This window comes from Lagenorhynchus albirostris, chromosome 9 (assembly GCF_949774975.1).
Source record: "Lagenorhynchus albirostris chromosome 9, mLagAlb1.1, whole genome shotgun sequence".
In the NCBI taxonomy this organism is placed as follows: Eukaryota; Metazoa; Chordata; class Mammalia; order Artiodactyla; family Delphinidae; genus Lagenorhynchus; species Lagenorhynchus albirostris.
Window position 1 is genome coordinate 90,951,357 of NC_083103.1, and position 23,661 is coordinate 90,975,017.

At 39.0% G+C, this 23,661-nt stretch overlaps 2 protein-coding genes across 2 annotated transcripts; both read right to left on the reverse strand.

Moving 5' to 3' along the window:
• Positions 1-5,884: 5,884 nt before the first annotated feature.
• Positions 5,885-22,317, reverse strand: LOC132526321 (NXPE family member 4-like). The gene is made up of 7 exons (XM_060160427.1): positions 20,929-22,317; positions 19,990-20,095; positions 12,633-13,125; positions 12,219-12,456; positions 11,655-11,716; positions 9,163-9,369; positions 5,885-6,747 (listed from the first exon to the last, which is right to left on the reverse strand). The coding sequence occupies exons 2-7, from the start codon at positions 20,083-20,085 to the stop codon at positions 6,212-6,214; spliced, it is 1,632 nt and encodes a 543-aa protein (XP_060016410.1). The 5' UTR covers positions 20,086-20,095; positions 20,929-22,317; the 3' UTR covers positions 5,885-6,211.
• Positions 9,821-10,227, reverse strand: LOC132526320 (large ribosomal subunit protein P1-like). The gene has a single exon (XM_060160426.1). The coding sequence runs from the start codon at positions 10,164-10,166 to the stop codon at positions 9,822-9,824; it is 345 nt and encodes a 114-aa protein (XP_060016409.1). The 5' UTR covers positions 10,167-10,227; the 3' UTR covers position 9,821.
• Positions 22,318-23,661: the final 1,344 nt, after the last annotated feature.

Here is a 23,661-nt window from a genome sequence, read left to right on the forward strand (position 1 = left end):
TGCACACGGGCTTTCTCTAGTTGTGGTGAGCGGGGGCTACTCTTCATTGTGGTGTGCAGGCTTCTCATTGCAGTGGCTTCTTTTTGTTGTGGAGCATGGACTCCAGGTGCATGGGCTTCAGTAGTTGTGGCACACAGGCTCAATAGTTGTGGCTCATGGGCTCTAGAGAGCAGGCTCAGTAGTTGTGGCGCACGGGCTTTGTTGCTCCACAATATGTGGGATCTTCCCGGACCAGGGCTCAAACCAGTGTCCCCTGCATTGGCAGGTGGATTCTTAACCACTGTGCAACCAGAGAAGTCCCTGTGAAAAAGCTTTTAAGTTTAATTAGATCCCATTTATTTATTTTTGTTTTTATTTTCATTACTCTAGTAGGTGGTTCAGAAAGGATATTGCTGCAGTTTATGTCAAAGAGTGTTTTGCCTATGTTTTCCTCTAAGAGTTTTATAGTGTCTGGCCTTTTATTTAGGTTTTAATCCATTTTGAGTTTATTTTTGTGTATGGTGTTTAGGAGGGTTCTAATTTCATTCTTTTACATGCAGCTGTTCAGTTTTCCCACACCATTTATTGAAGAGGCTGTCTTTTCTCCATTGTATATTCTTCTTCTTTGTCATAGATTAAGTGACCATAGGTGTGTGGGTTTATCTCTGGGCTTTCTATCCTGTTCCATTGATCTATATTTCTATTTTTGTGTCAGTACCATACTGTCTTGATTACTGTAGCTTTGTAGTATAGTCTGAAGTCTGGGAGCCTGATTCCTCCAGCTCCATTTTTCTTTCTCCAGATTGCTTTAGCTATTCGGGGTCTTTTGTGTTTCCATACAAATTGTGATTTTTTTTGTTCTAATTCTGTGAAAAATGCCATTAGTAATTTGACAGAGATTGTATTGAACCTGTAGATTGCTTTGTGTAGCATAGTTGTTTTCACAATATTGATTCTTCCAATCCAAGAACATGGTATATCTCTTCATCCATTTTTGTCATCTTTTATTTCTTTCATCAGTGTCTTACAGTTTTCTGAGTACAGGTCTTTTGCCTCCTTAGGTAGGTTTATTCCTAGGTTTTTTTTTTTTTGATGCAATGGTAATTGGGATTGTTTCCTTAATTTTTCTTTCTGATCTTTCATTGTTAGTGTATAGGAATGTAAGAGATTTCTGTGCATTAATTTTGTATCCTGCAACTTTACCAAATTCATTGATGTGTGCTAGTAGTTTTCTGTTAGTATCTTTAGGATTTTCTGTGTATAGTATCATGTCATCTGCAAACGATGACAGTTTTACTTCTTCTTTGCCAATTTGGATTCCTTCTAATTCTTTTTCTTCTCTGATTGCTGTGGCTAGGACTTCTAAAACTATGTTGAATAATAGTTGTGACAGTGGAGATTTTTGTCTTCTTCTTGATATTAGAGGAAATGCTTTCAGTTTTTCACCATTGAGAATGATGTTTGCTGTGGGTTTGTCATATATGGTCTTTATATGCTGAGGTAGTTTCCCTCTGTGGTCAGTTTCTGGAGAGTTTTTATAATAAATGGGTATTGAATATTGTCAAAAGCTGTTTTTGCAGCTATTGAGATGATAACATGGTTTTTATTCCTCAATTGGTTAATGTGGTGTATCACATTGATTGATTTGCGTATATTGGAAGAATCCTTGCATTCCTGGGAGAAATCCCACTTGAACATGGTGGATGATCCTTTTAATGTGCTGTTGGATTCAGTTTGCCAGTATTTTGTTGAAGATTTTTGTGTCTATGTTCATCAGTGATATTGGCCTGTAATTTTCTTTTTTTGTGTGGTATCTTTGTCTGGTTTTGGCATCGGGATGATTGTAGCCTTATAGAATGAACTTGGGAGTATTCCTTCCTCGGTAATTTTTTGGAATAGTTTGAGAAGGGTAGGTGTTAACTCTTCTCTAAATATTTGATAGAATTTGCCTGTGAAACCATCTGGTCCTGGACTTTTGTTTGTTGGAAGATTTTTAATCACTGTTTCAATTTCAGTACTTATGATTGTTCTGTTCATATTATCTATTTCTCCCTGGTTCAGTCTTGGAAGGTTGTACCTTTCTAAGAATTTGTCCATTTCGTCCATGTTGTCCATTTTATTGGCATATATTTTCTTCTAGTAGTATCTTATGATCCTTTGTATTTCTGTGGTGTCTGTTGTAACTTCTCCTTTTTCACTTCTGATTTTATTGAGTTGAGTCCTCTCCCTATTTTTCTTGATTAATCTGGCTCAATGTTTATCAATTTTGTTTATGTTCTCAAAGATCCAGCTTTTAGTTTCATTGATCTTTGCTATTCTTTTCTTCATATCTATTTCATTTATAACTGCTCTGATCTTTATGATTTCTCTCCTTCTACCTACTTTGGGTTTTGTTTGTTCTCTTTTCTCTAGTTGCTTTAGTTGTAAGATTTGGTTGTTTATTTGAGATTTTCTTGTTTCTTGAGGTAAGATTGTATTGCTATAAACTTCCCTCTTAGAACTGCTTTTGCTGTATCCCATAGGTTTTGGATCATCGTGTTTTTGTTGTCTTTGTCTCTAGGTATTTTTGATTTCCTCTGTGATTTTTTCAGTGTTCCATTGGTTATTTAGTAACATATTGTTTAGCCTCTGTTTACTTTTTTTTAAAGATACAAACTATCATAACTATTATTAGAGCATGGTCTTGTTGTTTCCTAAGGAAATGGCCCAGTAAAAAGGAGTGAGTTGATGACTGTCACAGTTATCAATGCATTGCCTCTCAGCTCCAAATTCACCCATCAATATATTCTCTGCAGTGACAGACAGAATTATTTTAAGTACCTCTCCTTAAGGTGAGCGTGTTGTCGAGCTTTGTCATTAGAGGACATTGGAGGGACAGTACAGGAGGAAGGCACTATCCCCTGTCACTGCCTACAACAGTGGGTGGGCATTGTGAGTATGGAGAGTTCCAGTGGAGCTCTTCCTGTCTTGTTCCTAGAACCAGGCAATTTCTCAGTGACCTTGTAGGCTTGTCCTTTCCCAACAATAACTTTCCCTGGCTTTCGTACACAGAAAACGACAATCTGTGGCTTCCTGCCAGTGAAGGCCTCCTGCTTGCACAGGCCCCGATTCCCTCTGTAGGTCCCTGGGCAGGTCAGCTGTCCCGACCCCCACCCACTTTACATGCCCCCACCCCTGCTTGCTGATCACCTGTATTCCATCTGCACTACAGAGGGTCACTTTCTGCTTGCCCAGCAATTGCAGACCATCTGTGACCTGGACAAACCAGTGATCTTTTCCGCTGCCCAGTGGGCTGAACTACATCTTCCTCAGCAGGGTCTGAATTCTAGCCTTGGGGAGGGCCCCTTCCAAGTTGCTCCTTCCTTGGATACCCTCTCTCTTCCCTAAGGGTACAATATAGAGTTTCCTTCTATCTTACAGTCACTCGTTTATCAGAGTGTAATAATTTTTTATATCAGACGTCCTGTAATTTTTAATATTGTCAGTTTCCTCTCAGTATACTCTTTAACATCCTTACCTCTTGATAATAATCATTTCCCTTGGAAATATTTACCTTTTTGTTTCCTTTAGAAATATTTATCCATCTTGTCTAAGAATCCATTCTATCCAAAAGGCTGTGTGCCAGTAATTTTTACTTGTTTCTCTCATTGGAAGACCAGTTTGCAGTTGCTACAGACATACTGCGCAAGCATCTCAGACAGGAAATGACCCACCAAACATCAAGCAGACGTGGCAACAGTTACTCTGTGTTTATAATGATTCATTTTGAGAAAAACTGATTCATTTTTGGGAAGAACTGAAATCATTTTGGATTTCCGCTAGAAAGTGCTCACTTCTGAGGTCTATCATTCTGAATGCATTACCCTGAGCTTGCACTTCCTCTTAGGGTTCACACATTACAAACAAATACTTCTTCTCTTTTCTTTTCTTTCAAAAAAAAATCTCTGGGTCACATTCTAATTTTAGTTGCTCTTCTAAAATTATAGTCCTCTGTGTTCTTTAAAAAAAAATCTGCCCCTTTAGCAAGACCTTCAGTGACCCTGCCAACCTTACCCAATTGGAGAGTGGTAATGGAAAGTCACTTTATTAATAAAAGAAAACAGATGCTGTTCCAAAGTTCCATGGTTTCACAACTGTTGTTCATTCTGACGTTAGCAACTATAGCAGTCTGTGATGATGCCTGAGATATGTTACCAGTCCCTCTCTCCCTCCCTCCCTTCTTTCTTTCCTTCTTTTCTCTCTCGCTCTCCCTTTCTCTTTCTCTCTCTCCCTTCCTCTCCCCTTCCTCCCTCCCTATTCTTTCCCTCCCTCCCTCCCTTTATTTTCTTCCTTCTCTTTCTCCTTCTTTTCTTCCTTCTCTCTTTCCTACCCTCTCTCTTATTTTCCTTCCTTTTCTCCCTCCCTCAGTTGCCTTCCCATTATAATTAGGATAGAATTCAAACTCCTTGCCATAGACTACAAAGGCCACATGTGATCTGGCCCCTGCCTTCCTCTCTAACTTCTTCTCCCTCCATACTTCTCGCACTGACAATACTCCAGGCATAATGGTCTCCTGTTCTTTAAATAAACCAAGCTCCATCATGTCTCAGGGGTTTGGCACTTGCCATTCTTTCTTAAGGATTGCTGTCTTCACTTTGTCTCATGGATGCCTCCTTTCCATTATTTTGATCTCCCTTGTAATGGCTTCTCCTCTGAGATGCCTTTTTGAAATGCTCTAACTAGTCACCTCCATCACCACCATGCTGTCACTCTGCATCACATTACCCTATTATATACTTTGTTCATACTACTTTAGTAGTGTGGGATTATTTTATATCTTTTTTGTTTATCTTTTTCCTTTATTACAATATAAGTTCTTTGATGGCAAAAAATTCATGTGCCTTTTGGACCACTGTATCCCTAAAGTCTTGAATAGTTCCTGACACATGATAAGGGACTTACTATTGACCATCTGTTTACTGGGCACTGAACTGTGAATTGTGGTTCATGGGCAAATAAGTAGAAAAATTATTATCCCTTTCCTGAAGGAAACTGGATAAATGGATTTAAGACATTCCTATTATAATTGTCTTTTCTTAGATGGAACAAGAGTACGTCAGGGGCCCAGTGATATCTGGGGCATGGTTTAGAGGGAAAAATTAAAGAAGGATATTATACCAAAATACTTTATAATAATTATATCACCCTATTCAACTGAAATTCTCATATTCTTTTTCGGTCAAATTTTGGGAAGGCCTATTACAATGCAAGTGAGGGTGATGAAAATAGTAACCCATATGTGTAGATTATAGAAACCAATGTTGATTATCTACATTATGGTTTTCAAACATTTTAAGCAGTAGAACCTTTTTTTCAAATCAAAAGCCTACCCAGAAGCCCAATAAACATGGGTAAAAATGGCTGATATTCTGGCTGAAGTGGTGTGGAAGAACTGGTACCCTGCGCACCGAGCACTTCTCCTAACTCCTGTCCCTTCAGGCAGTACCTGCAGCACCACCCAGAGCTGCACAGAGCAAGGTTTGAAAATCACAAATCTCAGACTAACTCCTTCGTTTCAGAAACTGAGGCCCAGAGAGCTGAAGTGACTTATCCAAAGTTATGTAATTACTGTCAACAGAAGGACTGAAGCCCGGCTCTCTGAATCCTAGAGCACTGTGCTTTCAACTGTTTTATCTGGTATTCCTGAAGGATAAATTCTATAGAATAGATTAGCTCCTAGCAGTGGGAGTCCCTCTAGGGAGAGAAATGTCAGAGGATTTCAGTATCCAGAGGGTCTTGCTTCAAATTCTGTTGCTCCTTCAGGACCATGTACAGGGAGCATTGCCTCAAAAGACTTCTCTTCCCACTTGGAAATCATCTTGAACTTGTCTCGTAAATAAGGAAATGGGACTACTTTCTCCAAATATTTATTTTATAATGACTTTATTGCTCTGAATTTCCATGCATCACAGAGAACTTTTAACCATTAGGTGTCTTGACTTCCTGCTTGTGAAAAGTGGCATGACTCTGATCAAGAAGTGTAGCTCCTTTTCATAAGTATTTTTGTGTTTATTTGTAAGTGGAAGCCCAAATTAGAAATAACTGATTTGGTTGAGTTGCTGGTTAATAAATCAGCCATAGTGCAGATTTTCTCTTGTTAATTGAGAGTTCAGAGCCAACAGCATCTGGCATGATAGCAAACACTTAATAGATGTCTTTAATTAAGTGGATAAATTAAAGTGATATGTTTTATCTAGCAAATAAAGTTTAACAATATATTAATCTGATTTCTGACTACAGATTGGAGCGGGTGGACATTATTTGTGCCATATGCAATTGTTATATCCCAGGCATCAATAATGCTCACATTGAGATCCTGAAAAATGTCCTTTATGGCAAGATATTGGATGTAACCATGAAAGTCACTAAATCTCTCCACATCAGTGTGCATCTCCCTGATGTTTTCTGCCTTGATGATAACCACAGTGTCTGGGCTTTTCAGAAGAAGGCGCTGAACTGCATCATGGATACTGAGGGCCCTTCGGAGAAAAACATTAATGGGAAAGGGTCTGAAGTGCTGGCCCAGAGAGATAACAATGATAGTACTTTTTCCTCCTCCAGTTCTGTCAATAACCCGAGCGATGTACTCAATCTCTTTGACTGAATAGGCCAGTGATACAACCAAGGGGTAACTATGCTTTTGCCACTGGATTTTGATATTCTTGTCCAAGTCCACAGCAAATTGTTTTTGAAATTTTCCAGATTCATGCAGATCCACTGACTTCAGGGCTGATGACAAAGGAAAAAAAGTTACACAGGTCATAAAAATAGAAGAAAAGATTTGGTATTTATGATTAAATAAATTAATCCTGACTAATTTATTATAGGTTTAAATGAGAGAATAGTTTGAAAATTATTGAGCAACCAAGAGTGTTATACAAATAAGAAATTATATCTGCCCCTCTGTAGAACCATGTAGAACCAAATCGACTGGCGATGGTGAGCACTGAGATCACTTCACTGGAGGATGATGGAGTCACTTTTGTGGGTATTAGTTTTGTACGTTTTGCTAACTATAGACTAAGTTCATTTGAAGATAGAGAAAGATACCAATTGATGTCTTTATATTTCAAAAAACAAGTAGCCCTATTTCCCCAAGTCCTCTGTAAGTTTCCTTAAGACTGGAATTATATTTTATACTTCTGTGTTTCTTTTACATATGCATGAAATGGCACTGAATACATCATCTATAATAATAATATTACTACTCATTTGTGAAGGACTTTACAGTTTACAAAGCATTTATTAGGACTGATATATTCATTTACTTCAAAGCTCAATATATATGCATATATATATTTAATTGCCATATTGTAGAAAAGAAAACCAAGAGATGAAATGACCTGTTCAAGATTACACAACTAGTAAGTGACAGAATCTGTACCTAAACTTGAAGTTTCTCACAATTCTTGTGAAAGTAGTCTACCCAATCTTAAAACCTTTGAAAAGTATAATATGGATAGAAGAAAATGAAGTCCCTTCATTTTTCATCGTATTAATTAGACCCTTGTCAAACTATCAAGGCCAGCTGCTTTGTAGCTAGAACTTCTGAGGAAAGTGTGTAGTAAAGGATTATTAATGCTTTGTAACATGTATCATCTTAGAAGTAAAGGGCTGCACTTAAAATCTTAACCAGTGTGGTTTGAAAATAGTGATGCTGGAGGGTTGGGTGGAGGAAAAGGGCAGAATTTTTTCTTCATTCCGCTTCTAACATATTTCAGTTTCCTTTTCCAAAGCACACTGTAGCCATACAATTTAACTTTTAACAATATGTGCAACAGATGTTTTGCTACCACAACTTGAAAGGTCAGCCAAGAGGGTAGGTAACTCAATAATTTAGTACTTTCTATAAACTAAGAGACCCACAGTTATAGGATGTGATGCTAGAGGTTATCCCCAGACCCTTAATTTTATAGATGAGGAAACTGAGGTCTGGTGGAGTTTAGTCATTTACCAGAGGTCACAATTTAAAACTCTCCCCTTCTGTTGGAGGGGATCCAAGGCCCTACTGATTTTCCCTTTTTACTGGGAGAATCAGCTTACACCCTAAGTTGGAGATCACAAGAGTGGCATCCTGTCAGGAAGGCCAGCAGGGAGCCACACCAGCTGCACTGTCCCCAGTGGTAAAAGCCAGGGTCCAGGACAGGCAGTGACAGTTTTCCAGGTAAGAGTGCTAAGATCTACTAGTGGATTCTGAATTAGTATTGATGCATTCTTGGTTTAGTAAAAGGAGCAACTGGACTAGGATTCTAGCAAATGGATTCTAGCCCCAACTCTGATGTGAACTAATGATAATCATTGCAATAGCTGTTGTTTACTGGGCACTTTCTGAGTGCTCATGTGTCTTGCAATGTGTTAAATATTTTATAACCATTACCTCATTTACTCTTTATAACCACCGCCAGCTGCTGTTGTTATTTTTAGTTCATTGATGAGGAAAATAAGTACTATGCCCAAGGTCATGGCTTCTAAGTGGCACAATCTAGGTCTGTTAGGCTCCAAAGCCCCTACTTTTAACCACTGTGCCTACCTGATGTGAAGCCATTATCTTACTCCTAGCATCTGTGCTTCCATGATATAATAATAGTGATGACAGCTTACACCAAAGGGAACTTAGTATGTAGCAAACGGTATTCTAAATGCATTGTGTATATTACCTCGTTTTACCAGGTGGGTACTATTTTCATCTCCATTTTACAGATGAGGGAACTAAGGACAAAATCACTATGTAGTTATGTAACTTGCCCAAGCCCATCCAGCTAGGACATGTAGAGGCCATATTTTGATCCCAAGACATCTGGATTTAGAATCCACACCCTTAATCATCATGCCATCTGTAGAAGGTGGACAGTATAATATCTTATTATTGTCTGCTCTGTCCATGATTTTCTGAGCATGCTGGATAAATACTGAAGTGTGAATTTTGCAGGGATAGGCATGGAGTAAACCTTTTTCTAAACTGGCTCCCTTCTAGTCAATAAATGTATTCTTTTAAAGAAAAGACAATGATGTCTTGTGAAAAGTGTTGGTGTGCTGTGATTAACAAATATGAAAAAGAAGAGGCATTTCCCATATTCATTTCTCCCCTTGAAATGAAAAAGATGTTTCTGAAAAGGATATGAGTAATAGCTTAGACAGGCATACTCTTGATACTGCTTTTGAAGTATTCAATCCACTGGCGGATCGTGGAATCTCCCATTAGATGTATGAATTTTCCTCTCAGGCATTCTTTCATTTCGATTGGAGCCAAACTACAGGAGACAGGATTCCATGTGTCTTTCCAGACATATCCACTGGGGATTGTGGATGCCATTCCAAACTTGCATTTCTTTTTCATTGGAGCTGTCTTTTCTGCTAAAGAATCAACAAGATAGGATCTTCTAAAATATCACTTTACCCATCAGTATTTATTAAGAACCAACTGTCTTTTCTAAGTATCCTTTTAATAGGGTGTGAGGATGGAGGAAAAGCCTTATTGAAGCATCATTATCTTAATGGAATACTTATTTTTCAGAAAAAATTTTCTCTGATAAGAATTTTCTAAATGATACCCATTAATGTTCATTACAGAGAACGAGATTTCTCCCAGGAAAAAGGCCTTCTAGGTAAAATTTAAGTATTTGTTTGCCTTCTTATGAAAGGAAAGACATCAATTCTTGCTTAGTAATGAAAACTCAATTATCTTGTCATTTTATCCCACTTTACCCCCAAGTTTATCACACACTGTCCTAGTGTGTTTTTTGTTTCTGTTTTTCTTTCTTTCAAAGAGCTCAGATTTTTATTGAACGTGTTACTAAAGAGGTTTAGTCAAAAAGACCAAAGCCCATGTCATCATCAGACTCTTCAGATTCTTCTTTCTTTGCTTCCACTTTCTTCTTTTCAGCTGGGGCAGCAGTGGTGGGGTGGGCGGGGCCTGCTGCTGGGGCAGCACCAGCTGCTGGGGTAGGTCCACCAGTCCCCACGTTGCAGATGAGGCTCCCGATGTTGACATTCGCCAAAGCCTTTGCAAACAAGCCTGGCCAGAAAGGTTCAACATTTACACCAGCTGCTTTAATGAGGGCATTGATCTTATCCTCCGTGACCGTCACCTCAGCGTCGTGCAGGATGAGGGCCAAGTAGATGCAGGTGAACTCCGAGACAGAGGCCATGGTGGGGGCGAGTGCTAAATGGGGGCTGCCGGGTGTGGTGCTTGTCGCCAGATGAAGTGAGGGCCTCTCCCCAACGCGGCTTTAGCTTCCTCGGAAGGATGGAGCACCTTAGCGGCAGCTGAGGACTGTCATAGTGTCTTAAATGCCACAATCAAACTGTAAATCCTTTAAGTGCATGGAAATATAAAAAAAATTAACAACTAATTTGGTTTGGGACCTGGACAGTCCACATGGATATGGCTGTAGGCTGGAGCAGAGTCCTGGAGGTCCAGAACAGGCCAGGTATTAACCCGTTAGTCACTGGTTTGTGAAGAGTCTGGGAATCTGATGGACTGACGTATCTAGCCTTGGTGGTCTTGGGGCAGTGATTATCCACCAACCAAAGGAAGTGGTTTAATATTTTAATAACCGGTATGAGTATCCTTGTGTATCCTGGGTGAAAAATGCCATTTCTACCTGTAGGTCGTATATACACTTCAGTGTAAATGAGTTCAGTAGCAATTAGCAAGTTGTTAATGTCGAATTTAAAGGGACACAAAAGTTCTTGCCTTAAATCATTTTAGATAATGATTTCCTAGGATGTTTTGAGCCAAAGAAATTGAAGAGCAATTAATAAATATAAGTGTGGAATTGCTATTTTATATGTTAAAATGTTTGAAAGGCGGCAAAGACAAAGAGGGGGAAATTGTAATGAATTGACTTATAGAGGGCAGGTTAGAAACCTCTAGATGGTGATTCTTGTGCTTGTAGCAATGTGGGAAGTGCTGATGGTGGTGGTTTGGGAATAAGACCTAGGTGCAAATTAGGAGAGAGTTTTGACATTTGAAGGTTGATGTGTCTGATGGGCAGGTTATCTGTTGCCTGATAGATAATGATAAGATTGATGATGAGAGTTATATTTATTTATTTATTTTTATTATTTTTGGCTGTGTTAGGTCTTCGTTACTGCACGCGGGCTTTCTCTAGTTGTGGCGAGCGGGGGCTACTCTTCCTTGTGGTGCACGGGCTTCTCATTGCGGTGGCTTCTCTTGCTGTGGAGCATGGGCTCTAGGCACACGGGCTTCAGTAGTTGTGGCACGTGGGCTCAGTAGTTGTGTCTCGTGGGCTCTAGAGCACAGGCTCAGTAGTTGTGGCTCACGTGACATGTGGGATCTTAGTTGCTCCGTGATATGTGGGATCTTCCTGGACCAGGGCTCCGTGACATGTGGGATCTTCCTGGACCAGGGCTCAAACCCATGTCCCCTGCATTGGCAGGCGGATTCTTAACCACTGCACCACCAGGGAAGCCCTCACGATGAGAGTTATAAAACAGGTTTATGATTCTATTCATTTATTCACTTAGGTAACTGGCATCTTGACCTACCATAGACCAGCCTGATAAGCAGAGTAACAATAGGACAGGTAATAGTGAATAAGTCCGCAAAAAGAAGAAATGCTTTAAATGGGACTAGTACTAAGTACCACCCGTCAAACACAGGGAGAACTTACTGTTGCATTTGGAGACAGTAATGGCGCCAAACTTTTTCATCATCTCTATACCCACATTTGACCTTAACGAGACAAATATAGAAATTAATCTGCAGGTGGCCCCAAGATCAGGAAACACAAGAAGCCACATTACCCATTGCTTCAGTTATTTCTTGTGATAATAACTGACTACTTTGCCCACGGTTCCAAACCATTTATTAAATTTACATTTCTTGGCCTATTAGTCCAGGGAGTACAGATCCCCAGAAAGTGTACAAGGTAAGTTTTTGAGAAGCAGAAAAAATATATTAGATCCCATGCATATTCACACATGTCTATTTCTCCTCCTCTTTTAATTTTTATTTTATTTATATTTTTTGTTTCAATGATAAGTGTTAAATATCCCAAACCTTTAGGGACTACTGGAGAGTGGGCACTGTCCCCAAATGAATTCACAGACCTTTTCTAAAATGGCTCTTCACAGAGTCCCTAAGTTGATATACTCATAGCAGTTTCCTTTAGATCAACAGATAGGCCAAATCATTACTATATTTGCCCGGGTAGTCTCCAGAAATAATTATTTACCTTTCAAAGAGGCTTCTTTCTTGTTTGCTAAGATAAGACACGGCCTTGTTTTTGGAATGCATGTGGGTGAGTGCAGCACAGGGTATATGTGGAGGCTTCACGCAGTAGAAGGCTTCTTGGTCTCGACTATCCAGGTACTCACACAGTTCAGCACTTGAATTTAAAACCAGGGCGCAATCAGTATTGACATGGGAGGTGCCATTGGCAAACTGGCCTGTGAAGATCACCCTGTCATAGCCTTGGTTCCTTGCCCTCCAGAGAGCCGACACCCCTTCACTGGGGAGGATGAGCAGGACAGACAGAGACACCCGGCCCTCCCAGAACCCGGCCCTCCCAGACACCCGGCCCTCCCCTCAGTATTGACATGGGAGGTGCCATTGGCAAACTGGCCTGTGAAGATCACCCTGTCATAGCCTTGGTTCCTTGCCCTCCAGAGAGCCGACACCCCTTCACTGGGGAGGATGAGCAGGACAGACAGAGACACCCGGCCCTCCCAGAACAGGGTGAAGCTGACAAGGTAGGTGCCATTGTTGAAGTCTGTCACCTTTCCCGAAGCGCCTGCCTTCAGGGCTGGGGAGGACATCCTGGCCCTCAGGAAATCCCCGCCATATTCCTTCCTGCGTCCCAAGTGGTCCCTCACCTCCAGCAGGACGTCTAGCTGATCCCCCCTGCAGTATGTGTCTCGAGGGCTGAGGAGGGTGGCTTTGCTGTGTGTGGCGCTGGTGGTGGAGCTCACGTTGGTGAAGGGTCTGGGTGGGATCAGCTGGTCTAGTTTCTCCTTGATCCCCTTTATTCTCAGCTCAGTCTCTGTTGGTGAAACTGCTGGATCCAGTGGTGCTGCAGGACATGATTTCATGATGAAATTCCTGTGATGGAGGGAGATGGGCAACTTGAGTACAGTCCATAACTGAAATGACAAGGAATACAATAAAGAACAAAGAAAATGTGCTTATTTAATGTAATAATTTTGGTAGGTTAGCCAACTTCTCTTTTATAAAATGATGGGAGGTACAAAAATTAAAAATATATTGAGATTTCACTATTTCTGTTTTTTTTTTTTTTTTTTTTTTTTTTGGCTGCACTGCATGACTTGCAGGATTTTAGTTCCCTGACCAGGGATTGAACTCCAAGGTCCTTGGGAGTGAAAGTGCAGAGTCCTAAGCATTGGATTGCCAGGGAACTCCCATCAGTGGCTAATCTATTTTGAATGAGCCACTCCACCCTAAAGAGCCCTGGGATCTTCTTCCTTAAAGTGGTGATCATAAAATATACTTTCACTGGGCAGTCATGGAGACCAAATGAGAAAATGCTTTTTAACTGCATAGCAGAGAACAAATGTTTATTGTTCAATTATTTTTTATCTTAAAACTAGAATTCAGTCATTTAAATAAATCCTTAAGAAAATGTTTAAGAAGCATGGAAATTTTATGTAATATACAATTATCTATTTTTTTCTATTTCACTTGTTACACTTTGATTAAATTGTGATATTTATTAGTAATTTTCAGATTGCTTTAGCTAACAGCACATAAGAAGCATAGGCTTATAAAATATTTATTTTCTAATCATAAAATAACACTGATTTATTATTAAAAACGAGAGAATGCCACAATTCTATAGGAAATAAAAGTCAGTCACACCAACCATTGATAACTACTCTTGCCGTTTGGGTGATTTTATCTCATCCTCTATATAACAATTTCACATGATTGTGAATAAACTGAATATTTACCAATGAATTTTGATTTAAAAAAAAGTGTAATTAAAAACTTTCCACCTTATGTCAAAGGACCACATAATATTCCAGCCTATGGAATATTTCACTTATTCCTGTCTTTTTAGATATTTATTGCATTCAGCTTTTCTCTATTACTTACGATTCTGTAAAGAACACTTTTTGGTATAAATCTTTCATAGTAATATCTCCAAATTTCCAATAAAGGCAGAATAGCTTGTACTGGACTAACTATGATTAACATTGTTACTGTTTTATTATTTGACACGTGAAGATTTTAAAAAATAAAAACATTTTAATTTATCAAATAAGAGACAGTAATAGCAAACATTTATTATGTGCCAGGTACAATGCCAAATGTTTTTCATATGTTAGCCAATTAATCCTCACAATAATATATGGGGAATTTATTTTTATGACCCAATTTTCAGATGATGAACCTGGTTCACAGCGAAGTTAAGGGACTTAGCCAAGCTTGTATAGCTAGTCAGCAACAGAGTCAGGTTTTAATCCCAGGCAAGTATCTCTAAAAATGAGCTACCCAGTGTGGCAAACATGCAGTAAGACTAAAATTCTCTTTCACTGTTGGTTTAGGTGTGAATGGCACCACATTTCTGGAAAACAGTTCTATAGCATATGTACAAGACCTTTAACAATGTTCACTGCATTTATCAATAACTCTATTTCTGAGAACTCAGTGAGTCATAGTAATATCTCCAAATTTCCAATAAAGGCAGAGTAGCTTGTATTGGACTAATTCTCCTGTAGAGAACAGTGATTAGCTCTACAGAAGGGACAACACTGGACTTGCATTTTAAAAAGTGCTGGGGCTTCCCCAGCGGTCTAGTGGTTAAGACTCCACACTTCCACTGCAGGGGGCACAGGTTCGATCTCTGGTAGGAGAACTAAGATCCCACATGCCAGCGGCGGGATCAAAAAGAAAAAAAGAGACAACTGCTAACTAAAGTTCTTCAAGCTGAAGTGAAATTACACCAAAAAGACACATAGATCTTCAGGAAGGAATGAAAAGCACCAGAAATGATAAATATATGTATTAATATAAAATACTGTGTGCTTATCTCCTAGTTTCTTTAAAGTGCATACAATTATTTAAGAACTGCAATTTTGTAATAATATGACAACTATAGCATAAAGAATGGGGGGAATAAATGGAAATAAATGGTTGAAAGGTTATTACAGATTACATGAAGTAGCACAATATTAACTCTAAAAGTTAAGAATGTGTATTGTAATCTCTAGAGAAACCACTTTAGAAAGACAACTTAGAGCTGTAAAAATAATAGAGAAACTGAAAGGAAATACTAAAAAAAACCAACAAAAATAACAACCCAAAATAAGGCAGGAAATGGGGAACAGAGGAATAAAAACCAGAATGGCTGGGCAGAAAACAAATAGCAAAATGATGGACCTAAATCCACCCATATTAATAATTCCATTAAAAGTAAGTAGACTAAACACTTCATTAAAAGTCAGAGATAATACTCTTCCTGGGATTAAAGTAGTGTAATCAAACTCAAAAGAAAAAAAATACTGTTTTGGAATAGTTAGAGTGTGAAGATTTTTAAAAGACAGTATGTATAAATAAAATAATGTTCTGTAGTCAACGCATTCATTTATGTATATTTTAATATTTTGAAATATTTAAAATATTTTGATATTAAAAGTTATAGTTTGGCATTAAAATTTATGGTTTTATCAAATTTTGCAAGAATTTTTATTAAATGAATTTGTGATCAATGTTTCAATATTTGAGATAATTCATTTATAAAAAGGTGAAGCTGTTATATTTTCACCTATGTGATTAGTAATACATTCTAGAAAGAAAGTTTTACTAGAATGATATTAATAAATGAAGTGTTAAATTTTTTTAAAGGCAGAGATAAAACAGCAAGACCCAACTATTTGCTATCTACAAGGAATGTAGTTTAAGTATAAAGATACCTATAGGTTGAAAGTGAATGGATGGAAAACAATATACCATGTAAGCATAAAAAAGCTAACATTAATGTTAAAGTAGATTTCAAATGGATTAAAGACCTAAATGTAAGGCCAGAAGCTATCAAACTCTTAGAGGAAAATATAGGCAGAACACTCTGACATTAATCACAGCAAGATCCTTTCTGACCCACCTCCTAGAGTAATGGAAATAAAAACAAAAATAAACAAATGGGACCTAATGAAACTTCAAAGCTTTTTCACAGCAAAGGAAACCATAAACAAGACCAAAAGACAACCCTCAGAATGGGAGAAAATATTTGCAAATGAAGCAACTGACAAAGGATTAATCTCCAAAATTTACAAGCAGCTCATGCAGCTCAATAACAAAAAAACAAACAACCCAACCCAAAAATGGGCAGAAGACCTAAATAGACATTTCTCCAAAGAAGATATACAGACTGCCAACAAACACATGAAAGAATGCTCAACATCATTAATCATTAGAGAAATGCAAATCAAAACTACAATGAGATACCATCTCACACCAGTCAGAATGGCCATCATCAAAAAATCTAGAAACAATAAATGCTGGAGAGGGTGTGGAGAAAAGGGAACACTCTTGCACTGCTGGTGGGAATGTGAATTGGTTCAGCCACTATGGAGAACAGTATGGAGGTTCCTTAAAAAACTACAAATAGAACTACCATATGACCCAGCAATCCCACTACTGGGCATATACCCTGAAAAATCCAAAATTCAAAAAGAGTCATGTACCAAAATGTTCATTGCAGCTCTATTTACAATAGCCCAGAGATGGAAGGAACCTAAGTGCCCATCATCGGATGAATGGATAAAGAAGATGTGGCACATATATACAATGGAATATTACTCAGCCATAAAAAGAAACGAAATTGAGCTATTTGTAATGAGGTGGATAGACCTAGAGTCTGTCATACAGAGTGAAGTAAGTCAGAAAGAAAAAGACAAATACCGTATGCTAACACATATATATGGAATTTAAGAAAAAAAAATGTCATGAAGAACCTAGGGGTAAGATAGGAATAAAGACACAGACCTACTGGAGAACGGACTTGAGGTTATGGGTAGGGGGAAGGATGAGCTGTGACAGGGCGAGAGAGAGTCATGGACATATACACACTAACAAACGTAGTAAGGTAGATAGCTAGTGGGAAGCAGCCTCATGGCACAGGGATATTGGCTCGGTGCTTTGTGACAGCCTGGAGGGGTGGGATAGGGAGGGTGGGAGGGAGGGAGACGCAAGAGGGAAGACATATGGGAACATATGTATATGTATAACTGATTCACTTTGTTGTAAAGCAGAAACTAACACACCATTGTAAAGCAATTATACCCCAATAAAGATGTTAAAAAAAAAAAGTAGATTTCAAGACAAAGAGTATCACCAGACATAAAGATGGACATGTCTTAGTGATAACAGCATCAATTGGTCTGAAAACATAGCAACCTTAAATGTGTATGTGCCTACGTATCCATGTATTTATATGTGAAACAAAAATGGACAGAACTAAAGGGAGAAGTAGAAAAATCCACAGTCAGGATCAGAAATGAAAAAATCTCTCAGTAGTTGCTGCAGGAACTAAATTAAAAAATAAGTAAGTACCAAATGTAAAATAGCTAGTGGGAAGCACCTGCATAGCACAGGGAGATCAGTGGGGTGAGATAGGGAGGGTGGGAGGGAGGCGAAAGAAGGAGGGGATATGTATACATATAGCTGATTCACTTTGTTATACAGCAGAAACTAACACAACATCGTAAAGCAATTATACTCCAATAAAGATGTTTTAAATAAAAGAGTAAGTACCTAGAGGATCTGAACATTATCTTAGTAACATCTTTTAACCATACAGTACATTATCAGATGGTTTTAAACTGCTACAACTTCACATGAAAATTATAAGTGATTTTCAGTATGGTAGAATAATATTCTCTGCACAATTTTTTTTTAGTAGAAAAGTAACAGGAAAATTCTGATTCAAGGTGGAGGAGTAAGCACATATTATAGCCTCGATTTCCCACCATAAAATTGTATAAACGGCAGAAAAGAACTTAAAATTTTCTAATTGTTCTGGGAAATAGGAAGAGATACCTTATATGGACCAGAACTTATAAGCAGTCTCCTGAAGAACGAAATGCAGATGAGATTAGATCAAAGAAGGAAACCATGGCTCCAACGCATGTAGATGAGGCTTTGGCAAAAGAAGGAAGTCACTGCAGGGACATTACCAACATGGAGGAGGGTGATAACTGGAATAAAAAGGGGTGAAGGGGAGGCTCACAGGAGGACAAACCAGGCAGGTTGACACCTCCTTATTTCCCCACCCGTGCCTGGGCCAGACAGCTAGAAACAGGGACTTCTGTACTCTGGTGAGAGTAAAAACTACAGATATTTAAGCTGGAGAGGTGGGTAGGACCCAGTGTGCCTGGCAACCCTTTAGAAAAGTGGGGAGCGTTTGTTGCCCTGCAGCACTTTTTGCATCTCTGCCACAAACATGCTGGAGCAAACAGGTAACAGCACTGCACACTGGCCACCACAGAATCTCAGGTGTAAGAAAGTACACAACCAAGAATTAGCAAAAAGTTTTCATGAAATGTAACTCATGAGAGGGACTTCCCTGGTGGTCCAGTGGTTAATACTCCATGCTTCCATTGCAGGGGACACGGGTTGGATCCCTGGTTGGGGAACTAAGATCCTGCAAGCCACGTGGCGTGGCCAAAAAAAAAAAAGTAACTCATGAGAGAGAGGTATCAGGTTCAACAAAGAGGAGACATCCAAGGGAACAGAATTAATAGAAAAATCAAAATTTTAGAACAAGTATACTTTCTGTCCTCAGAGAGATCTAGACTATATTGGATCTGTGAACTAATGAGTCTTTCAAGATCTTGGAAAGTAAAATCCTACTGTTCCTTATGCAAAAGTCAGTTGGATTCCTTTACACCAGCAGTAAGCAATTAGAAAATGTATTTAAAAGGACACTATTGACAACAGCAACAGAAAAATTATGAAGTACCGTGGTATCACTCTAACAAAAGACGTATAAGACCTGAATGCAAAAATTATAAAATTTAGTGAAAGATCTTGAAGAAGACCTGTATAGATGGAGAGAGATTACATGTTGATAAACAGCAAAATAATATTATAAACATATCAGTTTTCTCAATTTGATCTATATGGCTAATGTCATGGACTTATAATTTAAGTAGAATTTTTCACTAAATTTGACAGTCTGATTCTAAAATATATAAGAGAGTGAAGAGCCAAGACTGGCCGAAAACTAAAGAAGTTTTCAAAACTAATTATGAAGCTCTGTTAACTATAGCCATGTGGTATTGATACAGGGAAGACAAATTGTTCAATGGAATAGAACGAAGAGCCCACAGAGGGACCTGTATTTATTAGAGATTTTGATATACAACAAAAATGACATGATAAATCAGCTTGGAAAGGAAGCATTACAAAATAAAAAGAGCTGAAAAAGTGGTTATCCATATGGAAATAAAAGAAAAATCAGCAAAAAAAAAAAAAATCCAAGTACATTACAGGGCTAAATGTCTAAAGCAACCTTTAAAACTTTAAGTAGAATATTTAGATAAATAATTTGATGTCGGCATAGGGAAGGGTTTATTAGTACTCAAGAAGTATTAACAGTAAAAAGTATTAACCGTAAAAAGTATTAACAGTATTAACAGTAACGGTATTAACATAAATTTTACTACATAAACATGAAAATATTCTGTTGTTCAGAGGTTCCTTGGAGAAGGTGTAAAGACAAGCTAAGCATTGGGAGAAGACTGTTGCAATGCAGATATAAGTGACAAAAGAAGAATGTGTGTATACACACACGCACACACACACGCAATATTACCCTCTCTCATATTGCATGATTATTTTCAAGTACCTTGGCTCTTAAAGGTGTGTAAGCTGTTGAAACTCCCCTACTACAATCTATAGGTCTGTTTGTTTGGACTTTTCTAGAACAGATGAAGTGTCGAGTAAAAATGTACTTTTGTAAAACACATAAAGAAAGCAGTTCCTACCTTTGTGGAGTTTTGGAAAACTGTAAAAGTGATCCAGGAGGCTAATATAAACAACAACACCAACAGTGACTTATGATTTGTTATTCTCATTGTCATGATTGGGATCCTAAAAGAGACAATACAAAAACGGGCACAAAACCAGGAAAGAAATGCAGAAATACTTGAAAAGTTTATGCCTCCTGATTCTTTTTGTCCTCGTATGAGTTACTCCCAGAATTGAAACTTGGTCCTCCTGCTGCTCTTGCTGTCTCCCAGCTGCCTTTATTAGCTTGTACCTCAAGAGAGTACACAAAACGATATATGTGCTCTTTGCAGTTAGTATGTTTTCCTCGTCATCTTCTGAGAATGGAGCCCACCATGGACTGTAAGAAACTGAGCAACTAAGGGCCTGATGGATGCAGGGTTGCTCATGCTTAGGGGAAGTTTCCAGGCTATGTGTCATCTAACAGGTTTCCTATTCTCTTCCCTTAAACAGGAAGAGCAGACACAAAACATCCCAATAAATACTGACTCTGATAATCACATTCTTCTGGGGCCCTTTTAATGTAACTTGATTTTTCCAGCTTCCTTTTTACTAATCTGTTAATAGGTTCCCCTTTCTTGTCTTACCAGCCTTTCTAGCACCCCTCAAGCTTGAAAAGATTTGTTTTAAAATTCAGATTTCTCTCTTTCTTTAAAAAATGTTTTAGGCTTTATCAACGTTTTCTATGGTTACATCTTCATTTCTGTCTTTGCCCTGGAATTTCAAGTTGTCTTTTAAAATCAGATGGCTTAAACACTGCCCTTCTAAAATTTTCTCATCTCTCAAAATTTTCTCTCCCCTAGAAGCACCTCCTACCCTAGATCCCCAGTTTATACATAGACATTAGAAGTTTCTGCACCCAAGAATAAATGTTACTCCTTTCCCTGACCTCCCCAACTTTGCAAATATTTTCATACCTTTAGTTTAAAGACTGCTTAATTCCATACACAGGAACTATGGTGAGCTGGGTGGTAAGGCTTTGTTCTGAAGCCACCGGTGTATTACGGGTGTACCTCTCCTCTGTGCCAAGACATATCACAGGTGTAAATTGCAGTCTGCGTACTTTGAGCTTAGATCCAGAATACTCTGCTTGTTTCAGGTAAGGTGAGTATCAGGCTTGCCAGCCCCACCTTAAGGAGGTTCCTGGATCACAGCTGCAGTTCTCAGTTCATGCAGAGGTGGGGAGGAGAAATGAAATTCTCAGTGTGGTTAAATTAGATAATTTTAATGTTCTTAGACTTTATTAATTTTAGTAAGTGTGCAATAAATACCTGACAAGAAAATGTGAATGAATCTGGAAGTTTGAATGAATTGTCATCTGTGAAAAGCTGAACCATTTAATCTCCACCTGAGCCTCATCGTCAAGACCCAGTTGCCAGATTCTGGTGCGTATTATCTAGTACAGAGTAGGTACCTGGTAAAATTTGCTGAATTAAGAAAGAACCTCAAATACAATGTAGGCAAGACAATGATATTGATTCACTCTGAGAGGCACTTCTGTGACTGCCTCTGAGAGTGACCGCTTACAGTCATGGGTTTGAATCCATCTGGGATTTGTATTCTTGAACCGATAGAAATGATGCCAGAAAAAGCATGTGCCCAGGACAAATGCACCAGCGCTCATAGGACGCAGTAGCTGATTACACTGTGGATCCTTCCACAGTTTCATTAGTGCTGCCCCACACAGGAAGTTAAACATCTTTAAACATCTACACCAATCCTTTCAGTCATATGTATAAGCAAGAAATCAAGACCTATTTCACAAGGATCTTTAGGATTTTGATAATGCTCCCAACATCCTTCATCATGCTCCATGGAACTGGCCTTAACAATACTTTCTTATGTCTTTACATAATGACTGTTGGAAAAGCTGTTTAACCTTATACAACTGGTCGAAGTTGCTCACTTCTTCCCTAGGGAGTCTCTAATAATAGATAAATATTTGCAGTAGGTCTGGTTTGGCGGCTCCGTAGGAGACCAGTGCCAGCAACCACCCAAGTTCACAGCCTACTCTGAGACACAAGTTCACAGCCTACTCTGAGACACATTAAAATCCATGTGGATTTTAATTTTGCTTTAGTCATATCAATCTTGATATTTAATGTTAACCTGGGGTTAGTTTAATAGAAATGCTTGACTTGAGGAACTGAGAGCACAGAGGAGAGTTTAAATGATTTGTCCAGGTCATCCAGTGAGCTTTTTTTTTACATCTTTATTGGAGTATAACTGCTTCACAGTGGGGTGTTAGTTTCTGCTTTATAACAAAGTGAATCAGCTATACATATACATATGTTCCCATATCTCTTCCCTCTTGCGTCTCCTTCCCTCCCACCCTCCCTACCCCACGCCTCCAGGTGGTCACAAAGCACAGAGCATCCAGTGAGCTTTGAAACAGAGCTGAGACCAGGATTCCTGCCACTTTGACCTCTGATTCAGAGCCCTTTTCACTACTCAGCGTGACTCCAATATGTATGGTAGAAGCAAGTTCAGGTAGATCCTGTGGTTCATATATTTATTGTTCAATATATTTAAAAGAAAAGGCTCTTTTTTTTAAACCATGTTTTCTTTCAGTTTGCTCAAAAGCCTGGTGTGAGCACGATATATGTGCTCTTTGCAGTTAGTATGTTTTCCTCATCATCTTTGAGCAGTTTCCTTTCCCTTACATTTATGGGTCTAAATGAGTAGTCTGAACATGAGAGCTCAGTCAGAAGTAGGAACATAGAGCCATGAGTTCACACAATAAAATATAACCCAGGAGAGCATCAATTCTTTGGGGGTGTGAATAGGGTAAGAGTAGTCTTACCTTGGCAGGGGTCTAAAGGAGCCCAAGCAAAATGGGCAAAGCAAAGAGTAGATGTCCAGGAAACACGCAGTGGGGACTCAGCCACAAGTTAGGGAAGTGGCTGCCGTGGCCTCAGGAATCAAACAAGATGCACCCCATTGCCAAGGAGGCTGCACTGAATGGTGGGAAGTCTTGTGTCCATGGGATCTGAGTACAAGGGGAGGAAGGATGAAAGAAGATGCAATAGCAAGAAGTCTCAAGGTTCCAGCAGTGAGAACTTGGCATAGGACTCTATGTCACTAATGTAATGAAGAAGGGCACAGGCTGTGCAGCTCAGCCATGTTGGTGGTGAGGGGAAAGGTCAATGCTGAGGCAGACACGTGATTAGATAACTCACCATGGCCCCAGATTTACTAGTAACAGATCACCATGGCCTCTGTGCCATTTTCAGGTATTGTGCGAAAGTGTACGAAGTTCAGAGGGACTGCCATGCCCAGAGCTCTCTTTGAAAAAGGTGGTGAAACAGAGTTTTAAGTCTGCTTCATTATGCCTAAGTCATTGTTACCTGGCCACCTATAACAGAGATGAGCACCTGTTTCAAACTTGGCATGAGATGCCTGCCAAATATGGATGCTCCCTTTCAATGGTGACTGCCTGCATTCAGATCTCCTATTTGCTGGAATGTGAAAGAGACACATACATGTGGAGACGGAAGAGCTTGGTGGGTGTAGATGGAAGAGACTCACGGATTAAATAACAACAGCTAACATTTATTCGAGGACTTACCAGGCACTGTTCTAGTGCTTTTCATGCACTAACCCACTTAACCCTCAGAACTACACTGTGAGGTCATCACCATTTTCAGATG

Excerpts from the sequence above, each read along its gene's own strand:
- LOC132526321 (XM_060160427.1), bottom strand. The coding sequence starts at position 20,085 with ATGACAATGAGAATAACAAATCATAAGTCACTGTTGGTGTTGTTGTTT. Across the intron at positions 12,457-12,632 it reads CTGGAGGGCAAGGAACCAAG|GCTATGACAGGGTGATCTTC; the intron begins GCTATGACAGGG and ends CAAGGAACCAAG. Across the intron at positions 9,370-11,654 it reads TACTGTCTCCAAATGCAACA|AAAAGACAGCTCCAATGAAA; the intron begins GTAAGTTCTCCC and ends ATTCTTTAGCAG.
- LOC132526320 (XM_060160426.1), bottom strand. The coding sequence starts at position 10,166 with ATGGCCTCTGTCTCGGAGTTCACCTGCATCTACTTGGCCCTCATCCTG.